Source organism: Terrapene carolina, unplaced genomic scaffold, assembly GCF_002925995.2.
Source record: "Terrapene carolina triunguis isolate 2854851 unplaced genomic scaffold, T_m_triunguis-2.0 Scaffold96, whole genome shotgun sequence".
NCBI classification, from domain to species: domain Eukaryota; kingdom Metazoa; phylum Chordata; order Testudines; family Emydidae; genus Terrapene; species Terrapene triunguis.
Window position 1 is genome coordinate 5148303 of NW_020664447.1, and position 27651 is coordinate 5175953.

The following is a 27651-nucleotide window of genomic DNA, read 5'->3' on the forward strand; positions in this document are numbered from 1 at the left end:
TTTTTTTTTTACAGTGCAAATACTTGTAATCAAAAATAAATATAAAGTGAGCACACTACACTTTTTATTCTGTTTTGTAATTGAAATCAATATATTTGACAATGTAGAAAACATCCAAAAATATTTAAATAAACTTTATTCTCTTATTGTTTAACAGCACGATTAATTGCGATTTTTTAATCACGTGATTAATTGCGATTAATTTTTTTAATCACTTGACAGCCCTAGAAATAACCAAACACCACACTGGACACTGGACTACTTGAACAATATTACTTGTCCTCAGGGTGGGAGAGGAAGAGATACTGTATGCCTTTGCATAGGGGCATAGAACTAGAATAGGCCATTCTATGAGCACTGTTACCAGCTGCACAAAAGTCTTCAGCCAAGCTCAACTATGTACTCAAGGAGAGGATTAGATTTCAGCTTAGAAAAATAGTGGCACTGAAGGATAAGCTAAGTAAAAACGTTCCCTCTTCCTGAACCAACCCTTTCTCTGCCTTAACTCTTCATCAGACTGCATAAGAATGGAGCATGAAGGAGAGAATTTATGGAAACATTTAATTTTTTCCAGTGCTCTTTTATCATTCACATTAATTGTGAATAAACAGACATAGCTATCATATTAACATCTGGGTTTTATTAAAATAATCAAGAATTGAAAGTTAATGTTAGTATAAACAGATTATTACTGTAAAAATGGCATCAGAAATATGGATCTTTCCCTTGGCCATAAAAACAAGATAACAGTTCTTACGATGAGAGACACAACCCACATTTGAATGGACAAGTTTCCCTCATTTTAGAAAAAGTAATATGCCACATGATCTCAGAAATATAGAAAAAATGTGCATCTTCACATGATGTAAAGCATGACTATCTCCCACCACAACCCTTCTGATGCTTAGAGACCAGCAAATTGGGAGAGGCCTCAGCTGAGAGCCAGAGTAACATACAGAGACAGGTATCAGGGGGTAGCCGTGTTAGTCTGTATCCACAAAAACAACAAGGAGTCCGGTGGCACCTTAAAGACTAACATTTATTTGGGCATAAGCTTTCGTGGGTGAGGTTTTTTACCCATGAAAGCTTATGCCCAAATAAATCTGTTAGTCTTTAAGGTGCCACCAGACTCCTTGTTGTTTATACAGAGACAGAGTGGATATCATTGCGCTTTGGGAAAAGGGTGTTGAGCTGAGACAGGAGGGGAGGAAAAAGTGAACTTCTTTCTTCCACAGACTGCAGCCACTGCTAGGGAATCTACCTGCAGCTTCTTCAACCTTCTGCCTCATTGTCTACTTCCCCTCTCACCCTAAAGCAGGTAACAGTAGGAGCAGCTCTCTTAAAAAGACAGCGCTCTGTCCTTGGTAACACCTAAGGGCTTGTCTACATTACCCACTGGATCGATGGGCAGCGATCGATTCAACGGGGGTTGATTTATCACATCTAGTCTAGATGCGATAAATCGACCGCTGAGCGCTCTCCTGTCGACTCCAGTACTCCACCAGGGTGGGAAGTGCAGGCAGAGTGGACGGGAAAGCATCAGCCATCGACTTCACTGCGGTAAGTAGATCTAAGTACGTCAACTTCAGCTACGCTATTCACGTGGCTGAAGTTGCGTAACTTAGATCGATCCCCCTCCCCAGTGTAGACCAGGCCTAAGAATGGAAAGGAAGAGCAAGAGATGCAAACTACGTATTGAATGGGACTTTTAAAATTAGACTGGACAAAGTATTAGAAATTCTGTAGGAAATAATCTTGCAGGTTTTTTCCATCATTAATATCTCTGAATCCATTATTTATTGTGGCTTATATAATATCAATTTCTCACGTACAAGTAAACAGCTTTGCTATACTATGCTTTATAAGTGGACAGTAAATTTACAACAGTTACCGTAGATCAATTATCATGGAAAATGGCAGTAATCACAGATGCCATTGTGTGGTAACTTGTTGGAAAATGATGAATTTTAAATTTGGACCATGGTACTACAAGCACATTACTTTATACTCTACACATAACTTGAGATTTTAAACGAGAGATAAAATAAGAACCTACTAACCAAACCTTTGCCAAAATAAACCATACCAGAAATGAGGGTTTTTTAATATTTAAAAAAAAGATTTTTCTTTTTAGTACTATTTGTTACTGTTTCACACTTCCAAACCTTCTGGCTCCATCTAGGTGTGATAGTATTTCAGTATAAAAAAAGATGTCGCTAGCTGTGACAAAAGTTTCAACTCGTTCTTCCAAGAAGAAATGAAATATTGTAACTTTTGAGAAGTTATAAGAAATTCTCTTTTTTACTTTTCCTGCTGGCAAAAGGCCATTTTTTTCTTTATAGGGGCTCTTCTTGTGCAAGGGACTCCAAGTTCTTCGCATTTACAGCTTGTATTTCCAACTGATTGCTATCTAATATGTAAGGTTCTCCACGTGGAACTGGCAAACTAGAGAAATTTTGGGAAGCTGCTGGTGGCATTGTGTGTCCCATCATGCTCTCTGCACCCTCTATGGCAAAAGGGTGCCCCTGTGGCAATAGGGTCCCCTGGCAGGAGTGCCACACATCTGCAGTGCTCTCAACCCTCACACCTGGGGATCACTCAACAGTAACTTGAGTAACAGTAATTTAAACTGAAACTCTCTATGGATCTGAAGAAAGGAATAGGCTGAGGGTGAGTAGGGGACTATAATTCAGAGAGTGGACATGCTCTTCAGGCTCATCCCTGCACCGTCTACTGTGCCTAGGGGTTTTCATAGGAGTATGCCCATATCCACAACTTTTTGCTCCCACATATTCACACAAACAGAGTAAGAATTTGGCCTGAAGTTCTTGATGATCTTGCTATAGTCAAATTCATCAGCTATGCAATTTTCAATGGAGATTAAAGCAAATCCAGTCAGTTTTTCAACAGTCTCAGTCAATGTCAGGGGAATCATCCTGAGACATTACAGGTCCAAGATCTCTGCATTTCTGTAACAAGTCTTCCTTTCCACCACTTCTAAGTCCACAGAAATTACAGTGAAACTTCAAATGGCCCATCTGATCAGTGCATACTACCCTGCGTTTGTTCAGAACTGAGTCACTGTAACATTCTATACAATACCTTGTCTTTGGATGCTGAGGTGATAAACTGTCATGCTTATATGTGAATGCTATTGTTTCTTTACATACACCACACCTTGTTATATCCCTTATTGGAAACTTAAGAGTGGCATATAGCAGTCCATTATTTTGCTGTAGTACATTTGAACCATTGCCTGAACACTGCCCATAGTCATCTTAAAGCTGACAGAACTGCCCAATAACATCAGTAATGAGTGATGTCCTTGATATACAGGTCATCCAGAATATGGTTTGGAATTTAGACCAGCGCTCCAGTGTCAACAAATTGTAGTTAACAAGTACTCCTTCTGAAGGAAAGGGATAAAATTTAATATTATTCAACAGCGGGTAGAAATATATGTATCAATGCCAATATTTTGTATTTCACTTTCTGTGACATAAGCTCTATACATTCCTTCTGAATGTTTTACCCAGCATAATTGTCTGAAATCTCATAATAACTAGTGTATTTCCGGTGCTCTTAAATTACAAGGTCATGTGTGAAGTTCGATGAACTAGGTGAAGAAAGTTGCCAAGCTTGTTTTGCTGCAATAATTTAACCAGGGAAGCATAAAAAAAAAAAAAAAAAAGGTTTCATTCGGCAAAACTGAACCATTGCAAAGAGTCTTGCCAAACATTTAGAATATGGCTTCATATAACAGTCATTTTTGGTTCTCTTTGACAATACTGTGATCTGAGCATAGCCAGTTTTCCAACTCCAACCACTTACATGCATTTTCTGTGGCTTGGGAAGCATTCATGCTGGCTGAGAACTTGTGTCATATTATTCCAGTCTTTCATTCCTGAATAAGTAAGGTTTATTTTAACATTTGAAAACAATCTGTAACAGAAGCAGAACGGCGAATCGGCTATGACAGAGTAAATTCAATATTTTCAGTAAATTTGGTTCCCATTACAAAGAATCTGCTTACAATTCTTTAGTGTACACTAATTTGTCTATTATCACTATCCTTAGAATATCAAGAGCTATTATTCTTACTAGCCCTACCCCAACCAAAGCAAACTGAACTTTATTATCAAACAGCTCAGGACAATTCATGGGAATGGAAAACATTTTTTCACATATTGATTTATAAGGTGAGAACAATCTCCTCGAGTTGAAAGTTCAGCAACAAAATCTCATGCATAATTCTGCAGTTGTCCCAATTCTTAATCTGCACCTACATATAAGGCAGAATGCTAATCAGACTCTGAAACGGAACATTCTTCCTTCACAAATAATAGAATAGAACCCGGTTTCTTCAATTTGTTAGTATTAATCAACACATTTTAATGGAGTTGAGTACTGGATAGATACAGAATCCTGTAGTGTTGGGTTTTTTTCAGGGTTAGTAGTTAACGCTTTTTGTACAGGTGGATTTCCCTTAAAGCTCTCGCTTTGACTATCCCTACACATATTTTTTCTTTTCAGTGGTATATCCCAAAGTGGGAAAGTGTCTCAGGCTGATTTGCCCAAGTTCACAGTAAAAATCTTTCTATTTTCATTCTACGTTTATGTTGTTGCCTGTCTCCCTACATGTATCCCTAGACCCTTTTATTGTTGAATACTTGCCCAGAGGCTCAGAAATTTAGAGAGCAGATTTACTGATTCCTTCCAGCTCCCAAACCCACACCAAATTTAGGTAGGAGTTTTGCAGTTCGTATTTCAGTAACGAAGGCAGGGGAAGTAAAATGGTCAGAGTCAGAAGCGGCCTACTGGGTGAAGTGGGATTATAGTTAAAGATGCAGCGGTCTTTGTCATTCAATTTGGAACCAAAATAAAGAGAATGGGCCAGCGGTTCTTTGCGATTACTACTGTAATAAGTTAGAGAGATATTAGCAGCAAGTACTATGGAGTCCACTAAACTTTTTGATGGGAGTGCGATGTGTCATTTTAAGTTATGCTAGTTTCAAAATTATCCTCCTTGGATATGTAGAGGGCTGCTATGGTGGCCAGGGAGGAAATTCTTTGTATGATGCAGGTGTAATGAAACACAGCCAGGTTTAACTCCATCTACAACAGGCTTGCAAGTACTGCATAATGACAGAGAAAAATTCCAAGAATGGGATGTGGAGAAAGGAAGTTTATATAGTCAGATTAGGGTGACCAGATGTCTCGATTTTTAGGGACAGTCCTGATATTTGGGGCTTTGTCTTATATAGGCGCCAATTACCCCCGCCCCCTGACCCCGATTTTTCACACTTGCTATCTGGTCACCCTAAATCAGATATAAACATAACAAAAGCATTATAGCTATTTCATTCAAAACAAATAATCACTATCATAGCATTAATGCAGCCTTTTTTGATCCCTGACCTAACATGACTAAATTAAATGAGAATATCTCATTCTATAACATTTTGTAAAATACCATAAGAAACTAAGAACAGACTTACCCAATTGCTGAAAAAGAAGAGCCACACTGGTACTGGTAACAGGAAGGCTATCATGTAAAGGGGTTTGTATCAGCTGTCTGTCTCCTGCTCCCAATGAAAACAATTTCTGTAGACAGAGATATTTCAATACATACTTTAATCTCTTTTGTACATATTTTACATATTTACTATACATATTTAATCTCTTATTCACACCAAGCACACAGTATAAAATGTTATATTGTTATTTACATATTTCAATCTCAAAGACATTATTATTTCTATTACATACTGAAGTTTAAATCTATGTTGGAAATCAGTGTCCACTGCACAGGTTAGCAGTGACTTTAATGGGACAGCAGTTACGTCAGAAGCATCTCCAGAAGAAGTACTACTCAACAATACTAGCATCTGACCAGCATTAATCTCTTCATTCAAGAATGATGATGATTATTAGCAATTATAACTAACTGTATCCCCTGGATGTAATTCTTTCAGCATTATTTAAATTAAAAAAAATCCTTACATTTTTCATGTTAATACACTTTTCATTTTATTAAAAATAGTTTTGGTACATCATTTAACGAAAAGATGGAGAAGTAAAATAAGGACAATGGAATGACAGTTTGAACGTGACAACTTCTTCTCTTAAGAAACATCTGAATTGAATTGTTCGAATAGTTATCAATTGGTTTCTATGAAGATATGCAACACCATGAAAAACATTAAAAAACTGCAAAGAACAGAGTAAAAATGGTTAAAAAAGCACTAACAACAGAATAAGATGTTTGGTTAATAACAAAGAAGTGAAATAACTTTGAGCCTGGGATTACCAGGTCATGAAGTTTGTGGAAATTATAAAATAAGGAAGGCTATAATAGCAGACTACTTTATCATCATCTGTTACAGAAACTGTTTAAGGTCTGCTACCAAATATTTTATTTACGAGTGTGTTTTAAAACTGTGATTAATTTTCTTCAGTAGCTTAAATAAGAAAAAAAATAGAAAAAGATGACCTTGCTAATCTTAATGACTATTAATCACAGTGAGTAATTCTTCTTTCAGATCATTCATACCATTCATCATCTCTGCAATTTTGATACAACCACTGTACAACAAAAATTGGTGCCACAATATGGCATAGCTTATGTCCAACATCCTTCCTACAGAAAAAAATCAGTCATGAGTGTCATTCAAAGTTCACCTGATACAGCAATGCTTACACCTGAACTTCTGAAATGTTAGCTTTAGTCAGAAGTCATAATAAAAGACCTTACAATATCAAGCTGTTTATATCAGACCCAAGATAAAATACATCTGAAATACATTATCTGCTGTTCTGTTAATATTTGTAACAATTATTCTGTTGGTATGCAAAGTAATTTATTGCTGGAATTCTACCTCTTTTTCTGTCTACAATATTTAAAGCCTAGAAAAATAAACATGGCAAAGTGGAGTAAAGACATAATTCTGTCCTCAAAAGTTTAGCACAGCTTTCACTTACTGGTAGCTTTCATTTTCCTAACTAAAGACAGACTGCATTCATACCATATCACCAGCTCTCATACAAAATTCATATTATGTTAACCTAGTTGGCTTTTTAATTTACATCTGAGGTGCAATGCTACTGTGTTAAATCTAATAATACAAGAGTTAAAATCTGTTGTACAGCTAAGTCCACTTTTCTAGAGACTTCAATAGCCCTACAATAAAGTTTAGTGAGACTCTGTAGATAATGGGAAAGATATTTGATTTTCTTCAAAGCAAACTGGTGGAGAATCAACCATATACACCTGAATTCTCCTTGTTTTGTACTTGTGTTTAAAAATATTAGAGAACTCTACAGTAAATCCAAAAGTCTGGCTGAACCATATTATTGTACATAAAATCAAGAGGAGAATTCCTGTGGTGGATAATTTCCTGAGAATTTACAATGTGAACCTAATTATATTTCCGCTGGTTTCTAATTTGATATTTTTACTTCAAAGAGATTGTCATTTTACCTATCTGAAGAAGAGAAAAAAATGGTTACTTACCTATTCTGTAACTGTTCTTCTAAGTGTGGTTCACATGTGTATTCCACTCAGGTGTGTGTGCACGCTCCTGTGACCTGGAGCCAGAGGGTTTCCATAGCAGTACCTGTCAGGGCGTCACATGCGCTGCACACTTCCTTGTAGCCCCTTATAAGGCTATTTAAGGGATGCACCACCTCAGCCTTCCAGAGTTCTTTTGTACCAGAATATATGGCTCAAGACTCCAGTGCAAAGGGGACAGAAAGGGAGTCAAGGAATACACGTATAAACTACATCTTGAAGAACAGTTACAGAATAGGTAAGTAATAATTTTTTCTTCTTCACATCTGTATTCCACTCAGGTGACTCCCAAGCAGTTCAGGTAGGAGGTGAGGCATGAAGTCTATTTGAATAGCAACAGCAAGATTGTTTTTCCAAAGTTTGCATCAGATCTGGAAGCAGTTGTGATAGCATGATGCTGAGTAAAGGCCCACGCAACAGCATTTATGTCCAGAATAGATATGTCTTGTAAGACGGCCACAGAGATAGCTTGTGCTCTTGTGGTATGAGCAAGGAGTTTTTCCAGTGTGGGAAAGGTTTGCTGCCCTGTAGGCTGTTGTAATGCATGCTGTAATCCATCTACAGATAGTCTGCGCTGAAACTGCCTGACCTTTCATTCTATCATAATAAGAAACAAAAAGGCAAGGAGAGATGCTTGAAATGGCTTCATTCTATCTAAACAGAATGTCAGTGCTCTTCGCACATCTAATGTATGAAGACACTGTTCATCCTTGCTGTAGTGCGGCTTCTAAAAAGATACAGATAAGTGTATCATTTGTTCTAGATGAAAGTCATAATACAACTTTGGTCAAAAACTTTGGATGTGGTCTTAAGGTCACCTTATCTTTAAAGAACTCTGTAAATGGAGGGCCCGCCATCCAGTACTGAAATTCTCCCACTTTTCTGGCTCACATTGTTGCAATGAAAAAAGCTATTTTCTGAGGAAGTTGAGCTAGAGAGCAATTAGCTAGTGGCTCAAATGGGGGGCCCATAAGAGCTGCCAGCACTGTATTTAAGCCCCACATAGTAACTGCATTCTTTGTAGGGGGATAGAGAGGAATAACACCTTTGAGAAATCTGCCCAACATTGGATTAAAGAATACTGACTGTAAGTGAGCAGCCACTGGTGTGATGCAAAAGTATCACAGGTTCATCACCTCTCGACAGAGTTGGTTGAGCCACATTCTCCCTTGCCTGTTCATATAATATATCACAAAAATATTGTCCGTGAGAATCTGAACTGAAAGGCCTCTGATGTGGGAGAAGAATAACCAACGACATTGAAAATTTCTTCGAGCTCGTGCATGTTGATATGCAGCAACACCTCTTGCTAAGTCCATACCTCCTGGGCTCACAAAGACCCAAAATGTGTCCCCCAAACCTGATTTCAAAGCATCTGTAACTATGGTCATTATTGGAGGTAGATGAGCAAAGGGGAACACCTCTGCATACATTGTTCTGACCCATCCACCAATCCAGGTACCTCAGTATCCTTGGGAGAACTCTGGCCCATCTATTCAATGGGTGGAAATTTGGTCGCTGGATAGACTTTACCCTACCTTGAAGAGTGTGAAGGCATAGCTTTGCATACAGGAGTATATAAGTGGCCCAAGAGTCTCAAACATATCTGAATCATAGTTGTGGGGTGGGCTTTGAGGGACAAGCAGATTTGGCAAATTACTTGAAACCTCTGCAGGGAGAAAGGCCATCAATTTTGTAGAATTGAGTAGGGTCCCAGTGAACATGATTCATGTGTTGGAAGTACCATGGATTTTTCTCTGTTCATCCTGAGGCTGAGACAATCAAAAAGACAAGTGACATGGACACGACGGAGAACTTGGCTTTCAGATCTGCCCTGAACTAACCATTCGTCCAGGTAAAGGGAAGATATTAATCCCTTTCTTCCTCAAATGGGTGGTCATTACTGCCATGAACTTGGAAAATATGCAAGGGGCTGACAACAGTCCACAGGGAAACACCCTTTACTGATAATGATGACCACCATCAACAAATATCAGGATCTTCCTGTGGCTTGGTAGCACTGTCACATGAAAGTAGGTGTCATGAAGATTGAGGTCAGCATACTAGTCGTTGCGATCTCGTGAGGGAAGGAGTTATCCCAGGGAAACCATGCAGAACTTCACATACCAAATAAACTTGTTGAAATTACAAAGGTCCAGAATGGGTCTCCAACCCCCTTTTCCATTGGGGTAAAACCTCTTGCCACTATGTTGTAGGAGAACTACCTCTATGGGCCCTGATGCAAGAAGAGTCTCAACTTCTTAGAGGAGCAGAGAGTTGTGAGATTGGTCCCTGAAAAGATATGGGGGACAGATATGAATTGGACAGAATATCCCAGAGTCACCATGTTTAGCACCCCTTTGTCGGTGGTTATAGTGTTCCAAGCACTAAGAAAGCAGGACAATCTGTCCCCATATGGAGGGGACATGACTGGTAGATCATTCAAAACTGGATTGCTGTCCTCGAGAGAGATGTCAAATAGGCTGTTTCCCTAGCAACAAATGACAATGAGAAGGTTAGTTGGACCTCAAACCAGAAAGCCTCCTCCTCTGAGAAGTCATATTGTCTAGAAGGGTAAGTGGGTTGCCTGTAGAATAGCTGTCTGTACTGCTGTTGTTGCTGTGGTATGTACCGTCATGTTTCAGTGACTGGAGCATAGATTCCTAACACAGCACTGGCAGTCTTTTAATAACGGCGGGGTGTCATCAGTCTTATGGGAAAAGACCAGTGGTGCAAGTGGAATCCATTTCTTACCGATATTGGGCGGGGCACTGGGGGGATGTGACCTCCTCACGTGACCCCTCCCTACCCCATCCCCAGCCTGGGGCCCCCACGCTCTCCCCGTCCCCTCCCCATGATCCACTCCCCTTACCTGGGGGGGAGCCTCTGTCCTCCTCTCGCTGCGCCTTTGGACCACAGTGGTAAAAGGAGCAGAACTTGGGGCCGCTCTACCGCCCCAGCCCTTCTACGCAGGGTCTTCTCCATCTGTACAGCAGCCAGCTCCGCCAGAGGACAGGGCTGGGGATGGTACAGCAGCCATGCCGGAGAAGCTGCCAGCGTGGGGCTGCCCAGTGGCCCCACATTATGCTCCTTTCCCCACTGCGGTTCCCAGGAGAGCCCTGCAGTTCAGGGCTCTCCCGGGAACCGCAGCGGGGAAAGGAGCAGAATGCCGGCAGCTCCTCCAGTGGCTGTAGCGCCTCCAGCCCCACCCCCACCAGCCCCATCCTCCAGCAGTGTTGCTGCTGGGAGCCAGAGGAGACACAGCTACGAGGAAGAGCAGGAGGTGGGGTTGGGGGTTCTGCTCCCTTCCCCGCTGGAAGGGGCAGCGGGGAAAAGAGCAGAACATGGGGCCACCGGGTGGCCCCACACCCACAGCTCCTCCACTGCGGCTGTACCACCCCCAGCTCTGTCCTCCGGCGGGGCTGCTGTACAGATGGAGGAGACCCTACGTGGAAGGGCTGGGGGCCATACAGCTGTGCCAGAGGAGCCACCCAGCAGCCCCATGTTCTGCTGCTCCTCTTTCCAGTATGCCATACCAGCTATAAATATTTTCCTGGTACGGTGTATCGGACCGTACCGCCCTACTTGCACTGCTGGAAAAGAGACAGTGACCATTAAAAGACAGGTCCTGTATAGCCCACTGAATATTTGGGACTATACCAGAGTTTTGCAATGAGACTCTTCTCATTGTTATTGCAGATGCTATACCTCTGGAGGAAGCATCTACAACATTGACGACTGCTGACTGCAGTGACATTTCAACTCCGGCTCATGTGTCCTCAAGGAGCTTATCAATTAATTTTGACAAATCCCAGTTAAGAAAGTCATATTTCAACAGGAGCACTTGCTGATTAGCTATGTACGTCTGTAATGACAAAATCAAATAAATCTTTCTCCCCAACACATCAAGTCTTGTAAACTCTTTTCTCTTGGGTGTAGATCCTAATGAGATCTTTCATTGGCAGCAGTGACCACAAGGGAGTTGGGAGCTGGGTGGGAATAGAAACACTCACAGCTATGCATGGAAACATGATAGTGTTTTTCTGTATGCTTAGCAGTGGGAGTTGTGGAAGCCAGCGTATTCCACAAAGTTTTAGTGGGTGCCAAAACTGCTTTGTTCACTGGAAGAGCAACCCTCCCAGGGGCTGATGATTGCAAGATGTCCAGAAGGTTATGCATGCTCTCTTGGACACATTAAGCCTGAATGCCAAATGCTGCTGCCATCTTCCTTAAAAGGTCCTGGTACAACTTAAAATCATCCGGTTCCAAAGAGTCCTCAGACAAAGACGACGACAATGGTACAGGAGGAATGGGCTCTTTCTGTAACACAACTGAAACCTGGGCCACAGGTTCAGGGTGATGTTGTGGTGGCTCAGTAGAAGATGCCTATGAGTTCTGCTGTGAAACCAGCAGCACTTCAGGGTGGCTTAGTGTGGGGACTTTCCTCTGGAACAGGTCTACAATCAAGGAACTCCCCAGGAGTGCCAATAGGTTCACAGATGCAGTGAGTATGGAATTGGAGGCCAGTACGGACTCAGCCAAAGCAGCCTGTTCCCAGTACTGAGGTGGTTCTGCTCTCAGTACTGATGCTCCCCTTCCACAAACATGTCAGAGGCTCTTTTCAATTTTCACCTAAGAGGGGAAGGCGAAGAGCATGATTCTGAGTCAGAATTGGAGGAAAAAAAACAGAGGTAGTGGAGAAGCCATGCCTGGAGGGGCTATCAGGTATCCTAATGAGTCAACAGCTCAGAGGGAAGTCAGCAACATCGGCACCAAGGTTGGTACAGTGGTCGGAATCCAAGATGCACCCCGATATGTTAAAGGGCCCCTCTCAAATTTTGGTGCCAGGAAGGGGCCTTTCAGGTGGTGCCGGTGTCATTTGGGGGGAGGGATAGCTCAGTGGTTTGAGCACTGCCTACTAAACCCAGGGTTGTGAGTTCAATCCTTGAGGGGGCCACTTAGGGATCTGGGGCAAAATCAGTACTTGGTCTTGCTAAGGCAGGGGGCTGGACTTGATGACCTTTCAAGGTCCCTTCCAGTTCTAGGAGATAGGATATCTCCATTATTATAACAGATGAATAATTTGGTGCCAAAACTTGAGGTGCATGATAAACCATTGTCACAGATTTCAAAGTCAAAGATTATACCAATCTGGTAGAGAGCAATACTGAAGTCAGTGTCAGGGGAGCATCTTTACTGCCTCTCTGAATCAAAACCAGTACTGGTACAGTCATTGTATTCCATTCCATCCCAGAATGGCTGAAGGTATATCTTCAATTAAAGAGTCTTGTGCCATTGGGACAGAAATGCTAAGGAGGTCTGACACTGCTTTAAAAGCTTGCAGCATTGATGAGTCCGAAAGGACCGGTGCTGTTGGCACTGAACTCAATGTACACCCTGCCGTGGTGCTGAAGTCGATAGCACAATAGCAATACAATCTCATCTTCGTACCAGGGAGAGATAGGATGAAGGCCTGACTCTACACTGTGCTCCAGACAAGTCCCAGAGAAGTCTGGAGTCCTTTTTGGATTTGGAATGTCTCCTGTTTGTTTTATGGGTTCTTATTCATAGTGGCTCTCTAGAAGAGGATCGACCTCTTCTCATCTGTTGAGAAGAGTGAGTTCAGAAACCTGTCTGAGACTGTGGTTACCTCAGAGCCCAGCTCTGCGGCTGGAGAATTGGGCAAAACAGGCCACCTCGTCTGTTCCATAAGGTGCTGTTTGAGGCATAAGTCTCTAGATATTTGTATTCTCTTTTTAAAAGAATGACAAATACCACATTTCTCTTTGATGTGCCCCTCACAGAGGCATAAGAGGTAGCATGTGTGGGAATAACTGTTTGGGAAATCTAACCCACACTAGGAACAATGTTTGAAGCCTGGTGGTGGCGGCATGTCTCCAGACTCTATCCTAATCAACTAAAACTATCTAAACTATTGCTAACTGCTAGCTACTACTGCTAAACTACAACTAACTTCAGAAAACTAAAAACAAAAGCACATATGGGAAAAATTGCTAACTGCATAGTAACCATGAGGTACACCACACGGAGACCTCTGACTCAGGCCCAGGTGGTAAGAATAAAGTGAGGAGAGTTGGGGCGCTGCCACCCTTAAATAGCCTCAGCACGGGCCATAAGGAGGCATGCAGCATGTGTACTGCCCCACTGTGTACTGCATGGAAAACTTTCCAGCTCTGCTTGTGCTGGACATGAACACCTCTAAGTAGAATATAGGTGTGAACCAGTCAAAGAACACATTAAATTAGTGTATCTGAAAGGAAGGCACAAGGGTTTCTAGGCATGAGAAAAGAAAACTCCAAGCGAAATTAATCTATATGGCATTGCTGGTGGTGGGGAAATCCTCACAGATATTGTTTGTAGTTTTCTGTTTGAGCCAATGTTAAAAGGGCTGTGAACAGGTATGAGGAAAAGACACTGAGTTTATGTCCTTTCCCCTTTAAACTAAGGCAGGTATCTAATAGTCTCCCAAACCTTTTTCTCCCACTGCAATAATAAAAAACCCCCACAGTAAAATAAAATAAATAGGCAACTCATGGGTTAGCCCCAGCAACCTAGGTAGTGGTAGTTGTCTGCTCTGTCATGTTAGAACCTAGGCTCCATGAGAATTCCTTAGCGTAGTCACTTGTCCCTACCAAGAAAGGGCAGAATGCTGTGCAAGCACAGATCTATACTGTTTTGAATTAAAGTAGAAGGGAGGATCTTACATCAACAGTGACCCTTTCATCTGATTAAGAAGTGGCACTGGCAGACTGATGAAATTCCTATTTAATAGATGATGCCTACAAAGTGGAGCATGGAATCAAAACGGGAAAGAGCTGGGAGTCTGCAGGGTTTCTTCAAGGAAACTGAGGGCCCATAGGAGAGCAGAGAGGCAAAGTGTACAGATCGTGCATTCTAAATTCAATTTAGCAATCTGATATTACAGTTTTATAATCTAATTTTCAGGGATGTCTCACTATTTAAGCTACTGAACAAAGACCTGGATTCTCACCCAAGGAACACATATGTAGATTATAGCTTCTCCAATGTTCAAAAATGCTCCCCATTTCTGCATATTAGAGAAATGTAACATCAATATTTGAAGATCTTTTTTTTTTTCTTTCTAGATTTTATTTTGAGAGAGTGATTTTGGTGCTGATGAAAGGTTAAAGACTAAAAGCACTAACTGAAACAGGAACAGTAAAGCTAGAATCAGCTGTAAACTCCTCCACACTGTACTGGTAATGCATATGAATTTTGACTTCCTACTGCAAAACCTGCGACTCTTTGGCAGACTGCCCATCAATCCGAGTTGTGTGGTGGAAAGTGTCCATCTGCAGAGATGAAAAGTTTATGGTTTATGCCATCTAGTTCCCATCCCCAAGGTCTCGGTTTCCACTCTTGATAAGTAGCATATGCTGAAGATTAGAGATAATTAGAATGACCATAAGTCTCACCATTTTCAGGACAAAATTTAAGAACCATCTCAGCTTTCCAACAAGACTACCTCCCTAGAAATACCTACTAAACTAGCCAATGATGTTGAAGGTAAAGAATAGGGAGACCCGGTGACAATGAAGAAACGTGAAAGAAGGGAAGAAAAAAATCTTAAAGATGTGTTGATAAAAAAAAAAAAAAGATCAAAGAGAGTTACTTTATTTGAATCAGACCTTTCAGTGCTTGTTAGCTTTTTGTAATTTTGTCAATAGTTTCAGATATAATAAATATTACTGAATCAGGTTATGTTAGATCTATAGGAAATTAGTATAACATCAAGAGAATTTTAGGTCCTGAAGAAGCTCTAAAATAGTTAAAATTTTAGAGTGCAATTTTTCCTCATTTAGAAAAGTCCAAAAACCCTGAAAGAAATCTTCCCAATTATCCTTGATGAAACTAGAACTAGAAAAATGGACTATCCACTACTCTGTTTAGCTTATAGTGTACAGATCACATTTCTATAAAAATGATAAGAGATTTTTCGGTTAGTAGATACTGTAGATGACCAGGCCTGAGAATGTCAGTTATCAAGAATCTATAATCTTCATGGCAACCTGACTTCCAGCTCTAATATATTACTCACCAGTTACATTAATCAGCATAGGAGTTACTTGTAGTTCAATTCACAAGAAGATTTATTTATTCTTCCAGTTAACTTTGATAACTCTGTAGCGTTGTGCATTCACAGAGAGAGATTGGTGGCACTCATTATCTTGGCATAATATGCTATTCCTATTTTAACTACATGTAAGAATAAATAATTTATTTCTTCATTAAATAATTGTTATTTTATACTTTTGTCTTAGAGCATCACCACATATTATATTCCTGCAGTTTGGACAACACCTGTATTGAAAATAACTTTTTTCTCTCTTCGTTAAGACTGCTGAGGACGAGGTAGTTATACTTATGGACACCCCTTTGCTTATTCTGTAATTTTTAGTTTTTGGAGTATTTTGGACACCTTCAGTTGCATTTCAGAAATCTGAATAAATATATTGTTACTTCATAATCATGTTTGTGCATCATAAAAATGAGAGTCAGAAACAATTAGCACTGAAGTAGCAATTGGCTTAAAGGGGCAAAGGAATCTTGAACTATACCATCACACATACACAAAGTGAATGAAAAAGGAGGGCACATAACAGAGCCCCCAAGAAAAAATGCATAAAACAAAATTATTTCTGAACACATAGTATTAAAAAAAAGTTGAACTCATAACAAACTGCTTGATTTGTTACTATGCCTTGTAAAAGGCAAATCCAGTAACAAAGTTAACCCTTTGACCTTAACCTGGAATGGAATTTTTGCTATCTTTAGAAGGCAGGCTACAGGGACAACACTCAGCTGAACTATGATCCTTTTTTTCAATGAAAATATTTAAAGAATTTATTTTTTGTTTTCTTCATAAATTAAATTAACTGGAAAAATACTTTTTTCCACTTACCTGAGAGCCTCCGGCCGCAGGGACAAGGCATGAACAGAGATTTGCAATGAGACTCTCCAAGGACACATTCAGGCTGTCCACATGCACAGTGTAGATCAAGCCAAGGCAAGCCTAAAAAGTTGAATAATAAATATATAAAATTGTTATGTGGTGATAATTGCTGACAAATATACAATAACTTTAAAATAAACATGTCCTAGGACAATCTTAATATGGTAAAGTACATTCCAAAAGGAGAAAAAGTAATTTTCTGCAAAAGAATTCATTCAGTTGAAGAAATGTCACACCAACCCCCCTGAAGTCACAATACCAACTGAAAGAAATCTTAGATCCCTTAGAATCTTTATATATCTTAAATTGATCTGGAAGAGTCTCTAATTCACTCACTTTATAGGTAGGAAGATAATTCATATACTATAATCCTTGATACTTAAAATTTAACTCTTAATATTCTTAAACAAATTGTATCACTTGAGATTAATTTTACCTATAAGGAGTGGTTTTGTCATGAAGATTTTTTTCATTAGGCTTTTAGCTGAGATCAGTAAGAGTGTATTTTGTGGTCTATGTAGATTTAAAACTAGGCCCTCTGTGAGTAAAAGGGCACTGCATTAACCCAGAGGGGCATTCAGTCTCCTAGACATTGATTTTTATTTAGTACAGTCTAATTCTACTTGTGCTGGTAAATTCCCAAACCAATGCGGAGATGTTTTAAATCAAAACTACTTGTCACTGCTGCTCATTAAAAACAGATTTGTACACTGACACATATTACAAATGGCATCTGGGAGTTCTTTACCCTGAAAATTTCTGGATAATCTAGTCTGGACACCACCACCAGGCTTTTGGGAGCAAATACTTCAGCAGGCTGAATTAAACCAGACTCCTCTTCTTCACCTTCAGTCTCTTTTGTTCCCTTGAAAACAGATACACTTCAGTTAATTAATAGAAAAAAGCATCTCTTATAAATAAGGCTAGTATTCCTACAAAGAAATATTTTTAGAATGTTAAAGGACCAAGATTGCTTAGAAAGAAAAAAATTATATATTGCATTGAATCTTTGAAAGAATCAAACACATTATTTTTAGTTACCTATACGAAAATGCCAACAGCTTTATAGAAAACACTATATGCACAGACACTCTGCTGATGTAATTATTAAAAAGTAAATAAATATATATGGAGATATACCTATCTCATAGAACTGGCAGGGACCTTGAGGTCATTGAGTCCAATCCCCTGCCTTCACTAGCAGGACCAAGTACAGATTTTGCCCCAGTTCCCTAAGTGGCCCCCTCAAGGATTGAACTCACAACCCTGGGTTTAGCAGGCCAATGCTCAAACCACTGAGCTATCCCTCTCTGTAAGTACCACAATACTGACTTAAAACCCCTCACATTGCCATGAAGGAGAATAACTGTTTCCTCATTTTTGTATCAAAAATGTAGTTCTGTCAAACTGTATGAAAATTAATAAATAACTGGTTTCTGTTTAAAAGAAAAAAGTAAGGACCTGAACCTAAAACTGTAAATGGGTTCGCCCCCTGAACACATACAGAGATCCTCTGAAGTCACCTGCAGGAGCAGGGCCTAAGTCTATTCAATATGCATAAATAGGATGCCAAATTAGCCATTTATCCTCTGCTTTAGTCTTTCACAAAAATTATGCTACAGCACTTTAAAGAGACTGAAAACTGGTAAATACTTCATTACTGCACTATTATGCACATATTGTAGGTATGTTTGACTCCTTCTAGTCTGTCAGAAGTCTGATGTCACTGGTCACAAAGTTTTCTTGAACTAACTGTGGACCTGGCAGAAATGGATAGGATCACATGTGGTTCAATTAATACTTTTCAGTGAGATCCCAGTAACTGGTGATGGGTGACTGTATCTGCTCTGAGGGTCTCACATACATCTATCAGTGGCTAGATAGTAACTTTTTCATCCTTATTTAGCACAGCTGTTCTCTTGAATGTGTATCTTGCTATTGTCACCTTGGTTTTGTTATGTCTAGATGAGAGTCCTGTAATACATTCTACATGGCATTACACCTGATGCCCACATAGAAGCTACACCTGCTGCTGAGCATAGCAACTCACCCACGTAATGAGGCTAGCCAAAGGGAGCACATTACACCAGTATCCAAAGACTGCACTGACTCCCCCTACATGTCCTCAGGTGTAATTCAATGTGCTGATTTTGATTCTGAAAGTTTGGCAGCATGCCATTTGGATCTATCTGAGAGACCAGATCTTCCTCACTTTCCAACGTAACAGAGCCAGCTGTTGTTCAACAGACCCTAGATTTAATTATCTGGAGACACTGGAAGTCACATCCCCTGCATGACTAAAGTTTGTTGACCTTCAGAGAACAATGTAAATCCCATCTGTTTTCTCAGATTTTTACCTGAATAGGTTAAAGCAGGAATTTAATTGGGATTACATATACTCTAGGTTTGAGGGATGAAATATAATGCATGTTCGATTAGCACTGGTTAACTAATTTGGTGGTGTTTTTAAACTATACGTGCACCCAGACACATGAGAAGTGGATACATTTTTGTAAACCAGAAAAATAAATAAAAGAAAACATTTTTTTTTTAATATGGAATTCTATTTAAATAAGTTTCCACTATTGTAGGTACATTTGACTGTGATATAAAGGTATGCAGTCCAAGCCATCACTTTGCCAAAGTATTTAAACAAATCATTAAAAATATGCACAAGATTGGAATGTACTGTGCTTTAACGAATCATGCTGTCATTGACACCCATTTTAGTAAGACAGTATTTCATATTAATGTTCCCTCTGTATATCTGTAGATACAGACAGTAAGACAGACTATACCAAATGGAGCTTTTACAATCTGATAAAATTCTTCATTAGTTAAAATAGTTTGGGTTTTTTGCGTGGATTTACTACTACACATCTATGTACAGCAATACTACTATGTATTGTAACTAAAGCAATTTTAGCAGTCTTTTTCATATTCAAACAAAAATGACCATATAATCGCAGACAAAGTTTCAATCCATTTTGCAGTTGAAAACCACAGGGTGGTTCACCACTTTCCCTAGAGAATCCAGGAACTACAGGAATTTCTTCACAAGGAAACCAGCTGGGATTTGCAAAAAAAGTCTTATTAACCTATGGAATGCTGAATGTCTGGTAAAGAAATAGATCACTCAGATAAACTCATAACCAATTACTCAGCACATTTCACAAGTAGCCATACTAAAAAAAGACACTATACAGTAATAAAGAATAAGTATTGTTAATTCACAAAGATTAGTTTTGATCATGCCTATTATAACAAAACACTAAGCAATCTTTCATTGGTGGCATTCTTCACATTCTTTGACAAATTCATTATCTGACATACTATAAACTGTAGAAAATGCGCTGTCTTTCCAGTTTTTGAGTACCCCCCCTCCAAACATGTCTAATTGCTTTCTTTGTGCCTCTGACCCAACATTCTTCTATGCAGATATCACAAGATCTCCTTAATTATGAACAGGGGGAGGCTACTTCCTTTAGCTCTAACAGCATGAAACAGCAGCATTTTACTGCTGGCATGTTCCTCAAAAATATAGATATCACCCCCCTGGTAATATATTCATCATCACTGTCCTACAAGGAAGGAGTCTAGGTACAAATTCTCTTAGTTGGCAGGAATGCAGTCACTTCCATTTTGCTACTTTAATTCAGAATGTATGGCTTCTCTAAACAAGCAGTAAATAACAATGCCACTAAACCTCAAGGGTTAATTTCATAAATGCATTAATTGGAAAACAATTGTTTTTTTTCTAATTCTAAGGAAAGTTTCACAACTGGTGGAATTTACTTTGATTCAATATATAAGGACTGAACCTAAGGCTGAAAACGTTTACATAATTTATCACAGTAAAAACACCTGGGAACATCTTTTAGCAATCCTACAGATCCTCTCAACCAAAGTTAAAAATAGTTTGGACTCTCATAGCAAAATACAGGGCCACTTTCGCTCTCTTTAGGAATCGCTACCCAGCAAGTAGAACAACTCTTCTAGAGCTACTTTAATTTTAAATATAAATATAAAACTTTGTTGCTATTTAGTCTCTGCATACTGGTACCGCTCCTTCTGACTACAAAAGACTACAGACTATTGTCCAGCTATACTGGAAGAAGGACAGGAGACACTGGATATGGTTTAATCAGGCTACAACTTTATTATTAGATGTCTGGGACAACCCGGCAGATAAAAGTGTACAGTGCAGGTAACTCCATGATCATTTCAATATCTACCTGAGAGTTTCCGTCAGCCCCCACTTTTTACATTCTGGTCCCCAGTCAACCCATTGCTGGGACCTTACCATTCCTCTCCCCCCCCCCCCCACAAGTGAGGGTTGAGGTGGGCTATAAAGGAAGAGGGGAGTTGGCTCCCTACCAGGCCAGTCATAGGCACCCCAAACCACCCTCCCACATTCTGCTTCTTTAACAAACACCTCCTTTAAGTCCCATACCTAACTATTTATCAGAACACTGCATCCTTCCCTACAGAGTACCTGTACTGGACGTCCACCCCACACTTACCTAATGAATTGCGACATCTTAGCCTAACTCCCTTCCCTAGTCACCGAAACAAAACCTCCCCCTGAAACCTGTTGTGGTGAAGACTAAGAAAACTCCACTCCACCTTGGCCAATCTGGTGGCAAGGGAAAAATTCCTTCTCCCACCCCCAACTCCCCCAAGAAAGGAGTGGCTAGCACAACACCCACAGAGGGTCCCAACCAAAACTTGGTATTTTGCCATGGGTGGGAAGGTGGATGCTGCTTCACTTGGTCCAGGGAAAAGGGGCTTCTCCCACTAGGCTTGCCCTTTATCAACTTCCCATCCCTTCTGGTCCCTGGGGGATGAGTCAGTCTCACCACACTGACCCACTCTGCTTTTGCAGCAGCATCTATACCTCTCTCTCGCCCCCACCCTTAAAGAAATATTCTGCTTTCCCCAGCAAGCCAGACAATGCCCTCACCCTCCTTTAAGGTGCGGTGCAGTCATTTTGTGGAGCAGCCAAAAGATTTGGGAAGGAAGAGGAGAGTCTCATTGCACATCTCTAATTTCAGATCATTCATTTTATGAAGATGTATTTTGAGAATTGGTTATACTTTGAATAACCTTGCAGATTATTTAAAATATTTATTTTATCTCAGTGTTCCAAGATGGTTTGTCTGGTTAGTAATTGCCACGTTTGGACTTACAAAAAAAAGTCTTTCTACAAAATTGCTATCTGTCCCATTTTTAAACAAGACCATGATCATCTTTTGTTGTTTACCTTGCAGAAGTGTCTTATTCTTGATATGAAATGACAAGATGGAAAACTAGTGATGATCTCTGGTACAGGATTTCCATAAATGGAAAGAAGCAGCTGTTGGACATGGATTCAATAAAAAGGGTAAATCTCTGTACTTCAGGGATCCTGCTACTACTGAAATCAATGGAATTTTTGCCATTGTCCTCATTGAAACAAGGATTAGGCACCAAGAATTAATGTGTAGCTACAGAGATGTAAAATGAAGGCCATAGCAATTCTTTTTCAGAACTGAAGCTGAAAAAGCTGATCAATTCTGGGTTGTTCAACAGAAGAACAAGCAATTTCTATTTCTCTGTCAGAGAAGATTCAAATACTAAAAAATATTATGTTTTTTATATGCCAAATAGGTTTGGCCCTGCAGCTCCTGGAAAACTGCCAACATGAACACTCATGGTGAAAATGTTAGGAAACACCATTTGATATCTATCCAGAATTCAGTGTTAGTGTAACTCATATAATTTAAATTATTCAAAAATCAGCCCACAGATAAAAATTGAAGAATATAAAAACTGATTGGTTTTGTGTTATTGTTATTGGATAGCTAACCTGATTTAATTTACTATAAAAGGGAATTATATTAAATATTTTAATACTACAGCACAAACACCTGGCACAAAGAAAAAACCTACTGCCATCTGCTGGACTGCTGCACATTGATTTTTACTATAATAAGAACAAAGATGTAGGCAGTGCAGACATTTCTATTCTATCAATCCATTTGTACGTCTTATATCAGGGTGAAAAAGGTAATGACCCACAACTTGACAAAAAGACACAATGTTATGATCTTCTTTTTCATTATCAGTCACATATAGCATAAAGATAAATTTCTCACTCTTTGTAATTTTTACATCAACAATGGGTGAGAAAATTCAAGAGCTTGAGGACTTGTTTAAATATAGTTTGACAGTTAAGAATTAGTTTCTTTCAAACAAAAATTTATTCTATCAACTAATCTAACCACTAATCACTAGTTTTAGGTTTAAGAGCACCAAATTCGAAATACCAGACAAGTTTTGTTTGGTCACACAATTAGAAAAAAGATCACTTAAAATGTATGTTTACAGTGCCCTTAATGGCAAAAGGGACATGGAAGCTTGTATGGATTAACATGGTTTCTAACAAAGAAAATGGAGGCCTTAATTTTTTTTTTACATGGGCAATGTAATTGCATTAATTTTCTATACAAGCCTTCCATTGAAAAGAATTCACATCTACAGCTTATTTAAACTGAACCTGGCTAGCAATAGACCAATGAGTATATTTGCAATACACATATGTAATCATACACTTTGTAAGCATACTGTAACTTCAACTTAATAAAGTAATCATGGAAATTCTTAGAAGAAATAAAGCCAGTCATATGACTAAAGATTTTGACAAACACACAGGTAATATTCTTAAAGTCAGCACAGTAAGTGAATAATCATTTCAAACACAATACTTTTAGCTTACTTTACATGAAAAGTATTAACAGCACATGCATTCTGTAACAATACCAAATACAAGCTGCAAGGCTATATTCTTCATCCCTTCTTTCAATTACAGTCTTCCATCCCCACTCTCTCACACACACACACTTTGGGTACGTCTATACTTACCTCCGGGTCCGGCGGTAAGCAATCGATCTTCTGGGATCTTGTCTAGACGCGATAAATCGATCCCGGAAGTGCTCGCCATCGACGCCGGTACTCCTGCTCCGCGACAGGAGTACGCAGAGTCGATGGGGGAGCCTGCCTGCCGCGTGTGGACCCGCGGTAAGTTCGAACTAAGATACTTCGACTTCAGCTATGTTACTCACATAGCTGAAGTTGCGTATCTTAGTTCGAAGTGGGGGGTTAGTGTGGACCAGCCCTTTCTCTCGAAGCTGACAAAAGAAAAGGACATTTAAAATATTCCCTACTAAGGGGAATCAAACAAAAAAGGATACTTTTGTTTCTTGAACAGTCATTTTATTTTACCAGTATTTTTCTTCAGTTTACAAGTACATTAGGAATGACAGTGTTTCAGAATATGCATCCCAAGGATTTACTAAGTTCCATTCTGAAAAATAAATTCAGGTTCCTAGTTTTCACACAGAACGTGCTCCATAGCAAAAAGATACATTGCACAGACTGCAATGTATTTGTGTTTAGGCCAACTAGAGTTGATATGATGGTGGTTTTGAGCACTCTCCTCACTGTCTTTCCTGACCCTCTTCAGCTACATTATTGCCCTTCAGCTTCCCTTTATACCATACAAGAGAAGAGAGCAAATTGGCCTTAATTTCAGTTCAATATTGGGGGAAAAGCACAAAGATTCTTATGCCTAAATTTCCTCACATACAAACTTTGGTAACTGTAAAGATAGGAGAAAAAATGCCATTCCAAAGTAAATTAGAATTTCAGCTATTTAAAAAAGTGAAGTGTTCCTAAACTATTATTAGAACCTAAAAAATAGATACCAGTTTGGGAAATGTGTAAGTTTTCAGAACCAGAAATACAAAGGGAAAGCACACACTTGGGTACTTGCTGAATAGAAATATATTTCAGCACAACCTTAAGTGTTTTGCTGAATCAGGGTTTAAGTTTTGGTTTAAGTCTCAAATGTAATTCATGTGAGCATCTGTAGTTGAACAACTATCTAAAACTTCCAGTTATTCCACATGATAAAGTTTCCATTCCCTTCACCTATCAAGGTGAAATTTTGATAAAATCTTTTTATTTCACCATATGAAAACCCTACATAAACTAGTAATTTCTTATTTTTGATGGAACCCTACTCCCTCCCTATTCTCTGTACTCACAGTTACTATGTGGCCAGTGTCATTTGGTTTTCTTTCTAAACCTGGATCTTCTAGGACCCAGGAGCCCAGTCAGGACATAGAAACTCAATACCTAGCAGGGCAGCAAGGGATACTGTGCTTAATCTTGGATTTTTATGGAAGATGGAACATTTTCTCTATATGTAAATACTTCCCTACCAGGCAAGAATCCTTCCTGACAAGGTAGTAAACTTACTATCTACCAGGAACATTTTTTCTAGCACGAGGTCCCATTCTCAGTTGGTGCATAAGTATTATGGTAATAAGCATAATAGTTATACTCATCACTGACCCTCTATCCAATGTCCCTCCAGCTAAGGAAAAAATAATCTCTCTGCAGGAACTTCCATAAACATGGCCTGCAACTCCTCTTTTCTGCCCATAGAACTGTGAGGGTCTCCTGACAACGCTTCCAGCCTTAGCCATTTTGTCTCCATCGTCTTAACAGGTGATAAATGAGAAAGCTTTTGTTCTTGTTGTTCAAAATACCATCTTTAACTTTTGTTTTCTTATCTTCCCACTGTAAGTAATTACGCAGTAGTGCAGGGAAATTGTTAGACTATTCCTCAGTCTGTTCAAGACCCTAAGCTCACTTCATTTCCTGGCATACAAGCTGTGACTTAAGTGCATCTCGATATATAAATATGATACCTGTAAGGGTGCATAGTGTGAGTGGTATTGCTGGTGTAAAATAAATTCGGTGCACTGCTAAGGGTACGTGAGGCCTGATTTCTAAAATGTGTTCACATAGCTAAGGAATGTCTAGTGATCATTCTTCCACATGTGCCTGCAATTGTTAAGAGCTATACAAGAACAAGTGTCACATTTTCACCCTAAAGAGGCATTTATAAAGCCAGAGAACATGACTGTGCTGCTGGTTGCCAGCTGTGAACAACTAGTGGAGTCCAGTGGAGTCATATGGTGGGATCAGTAATAATTTTGTCTATCCACTTTCACATTAATGCCCCAGCCCCTCATTTTGCATCATGTCTCTGTAATAGCTGTTGAGAAACAAGTGTAATGCTGCTTGCTGCAAATCTTTATATCTGACCTAGTGCAGACACTATGCACCGTCTTGAAAGCAATGGACAAAGTATGCTGTGGAAAAGAATACTTTAGACTATACACTTAAATTGCATGAGCACAACTGTCAAGAAGTATCGATAAAGCTCTATTTGCCTTAGGCAGGAGTTATGGTCTTTTGCTTAAGAGTTAGGACATTACTACTTCTACTGTTCTGCCTACGGGAAAGTCACCTGCTAATAAAGACTAGATAGAGAAGCAATTAGGGATAGCTTATACAGTATTTAAAAAGCTATGGCACTAACAAGAACCATGCTAAATTTCACTCTCCCTTTACATGTATTTTAGACTGCAAGCTCTTTGCAGCAGAGAATTAATCTTTCTACGTGTGTATACAACTAGCACACTTTGGGTGCTGATGCAATAAATAAATAATACTATAAACAAGAAGCCTTTTCTGGACTTGCACTTTTCCATTCCTTCACCCTAATCCTGACTAAGGTTATTAGACTTGGATTACAAACTAGTAATGGGTTCCACCAGCATGCACATTACATTTTCATCTCACTTACATGTCCCAGGTAACTACTTTGCCTTTGTCTAAATTGTTGCAGCACTCTTTACACTATCATTTAATGTCTGTCACTCAGCATGTCTGGCTTAGCAAAGTAGTGTTAACTTAGATCAGTTTCCAGGTACCAGCTGTAGTGCACACCGAGCAGAAAATTCAAAGTTAAGATTGAAAGTCCAACTCTTCCGTTCTTCAATGTGCTTGAATGCTACAGACAATGAAAAAACCCACAGTTCTAAAGCACTGTAATGCTGCAATGTCTTGACACCCAAAGGGCACAAACACACAAAAAAGAATTCAAATTGTGCTGGAAAATAAACTATATCAGACACTCATCATTGAACAAAACCAACCACCTTCAGAATATATCCAAAGGTTGGGTCTCAAATATGCCACTGAATGGAACACTTTGAAGACAAATATGCTATCCCAAAGTATATGATGGCATTTGCACTATACATATTTAATTTGCTGATTTGCTGTAATTTGTTGTAAGTACTTGATAAATATCTTTCTTTGCTATGGTTTTTATATCATTAGTGTAAACATTTGTACCTAAATTGTTTCAATCCACAAGCAGGATGCCACATTGAAATAATCAGTCTCCTTATTTTACGAAGGAAGTAACATAGAATCAGCAAATCAAACAGGATGGCAGAAATATGAATGAAAAAGCTGTACTTACTACAGTAACCGGCCTAAAAGACACACAGTACTAACTACTGATGATCAGTCCCAAGGCACTAAGGCTACGGTAATGGCTTTAATGTAACCTTACTTCAGTGAAGAATGATATTTAAAAAATATTTTCCCAGTAACTACAACATTCTACGTAATTAATCTACATTTATTAAGGCTTTCTTTTTTCAACTGCATGATCTATATACTTACGGTAGTTGAATTCATAGCTCTGTTACAGGAAGTTAATTGTAATCCATTTTTGTACTCTGAGCTCTCAAAAGTGTACAGGCTGTTATTTGACTGTAGGAATGTTAATACTTACATCAGAGGATATAAGGAAAGAAATTTAATAAAACACCAGTTTTAAAAGCAGATTTAGAATTATATTCTCACGATTTCAAATTAGTTATCTAATTTTTAGTTATCAGTAATGGCCACCAGCATATGGGTTGGGGATATTTCATATTAAACTGAAACCCCAGTAACACTGAGTGATTTTACAATAATCAGATATTTTTTTTAAAAAAAAGTGGGGAAAAAAAAACATCAGAAAATGGCAAAGTTCCTTTAGAGGGACTTTTGATGGAATTCACATCTTGTTCAGACTGTCTGCTGTCAGTTACCACACAGCCTGCATCATTTTCTTGCTCATTATCCTTATATTATTACTGATTATTTGTATCATCACAGTGCCTAGTTCCCTTAC

General features: G+C 39.2%; 1 protein-coding gene across 1 annotated transcript in view; it reads right to left on the reverse strand.

The window, feature by feature from the left end:
* The window catches only part of SBF2 (SET binding factor 2), a 580351-nt gene that overhangs the window by 270679 nt on the left and 282021 nt on the right, over positions 1-27651 (reverse strand). The window contains exons 4-6 of the mRNA XM_024196200.2: positions 17314-17430; positions 16515-16625; positions 5499-5604 (exon numbers count right to left, since the gene is read on the reverse strand). Coding sequence (XP_024051968.1) covers positions 5499-5604; positions 16515-16625; positions 17314-17430 — 334 coding nt within the window. The remainder of the gene's footprint in view (positions 1-5498; positions 5605-16514; positions 16626-17313; positions 17431-27651) is intronic.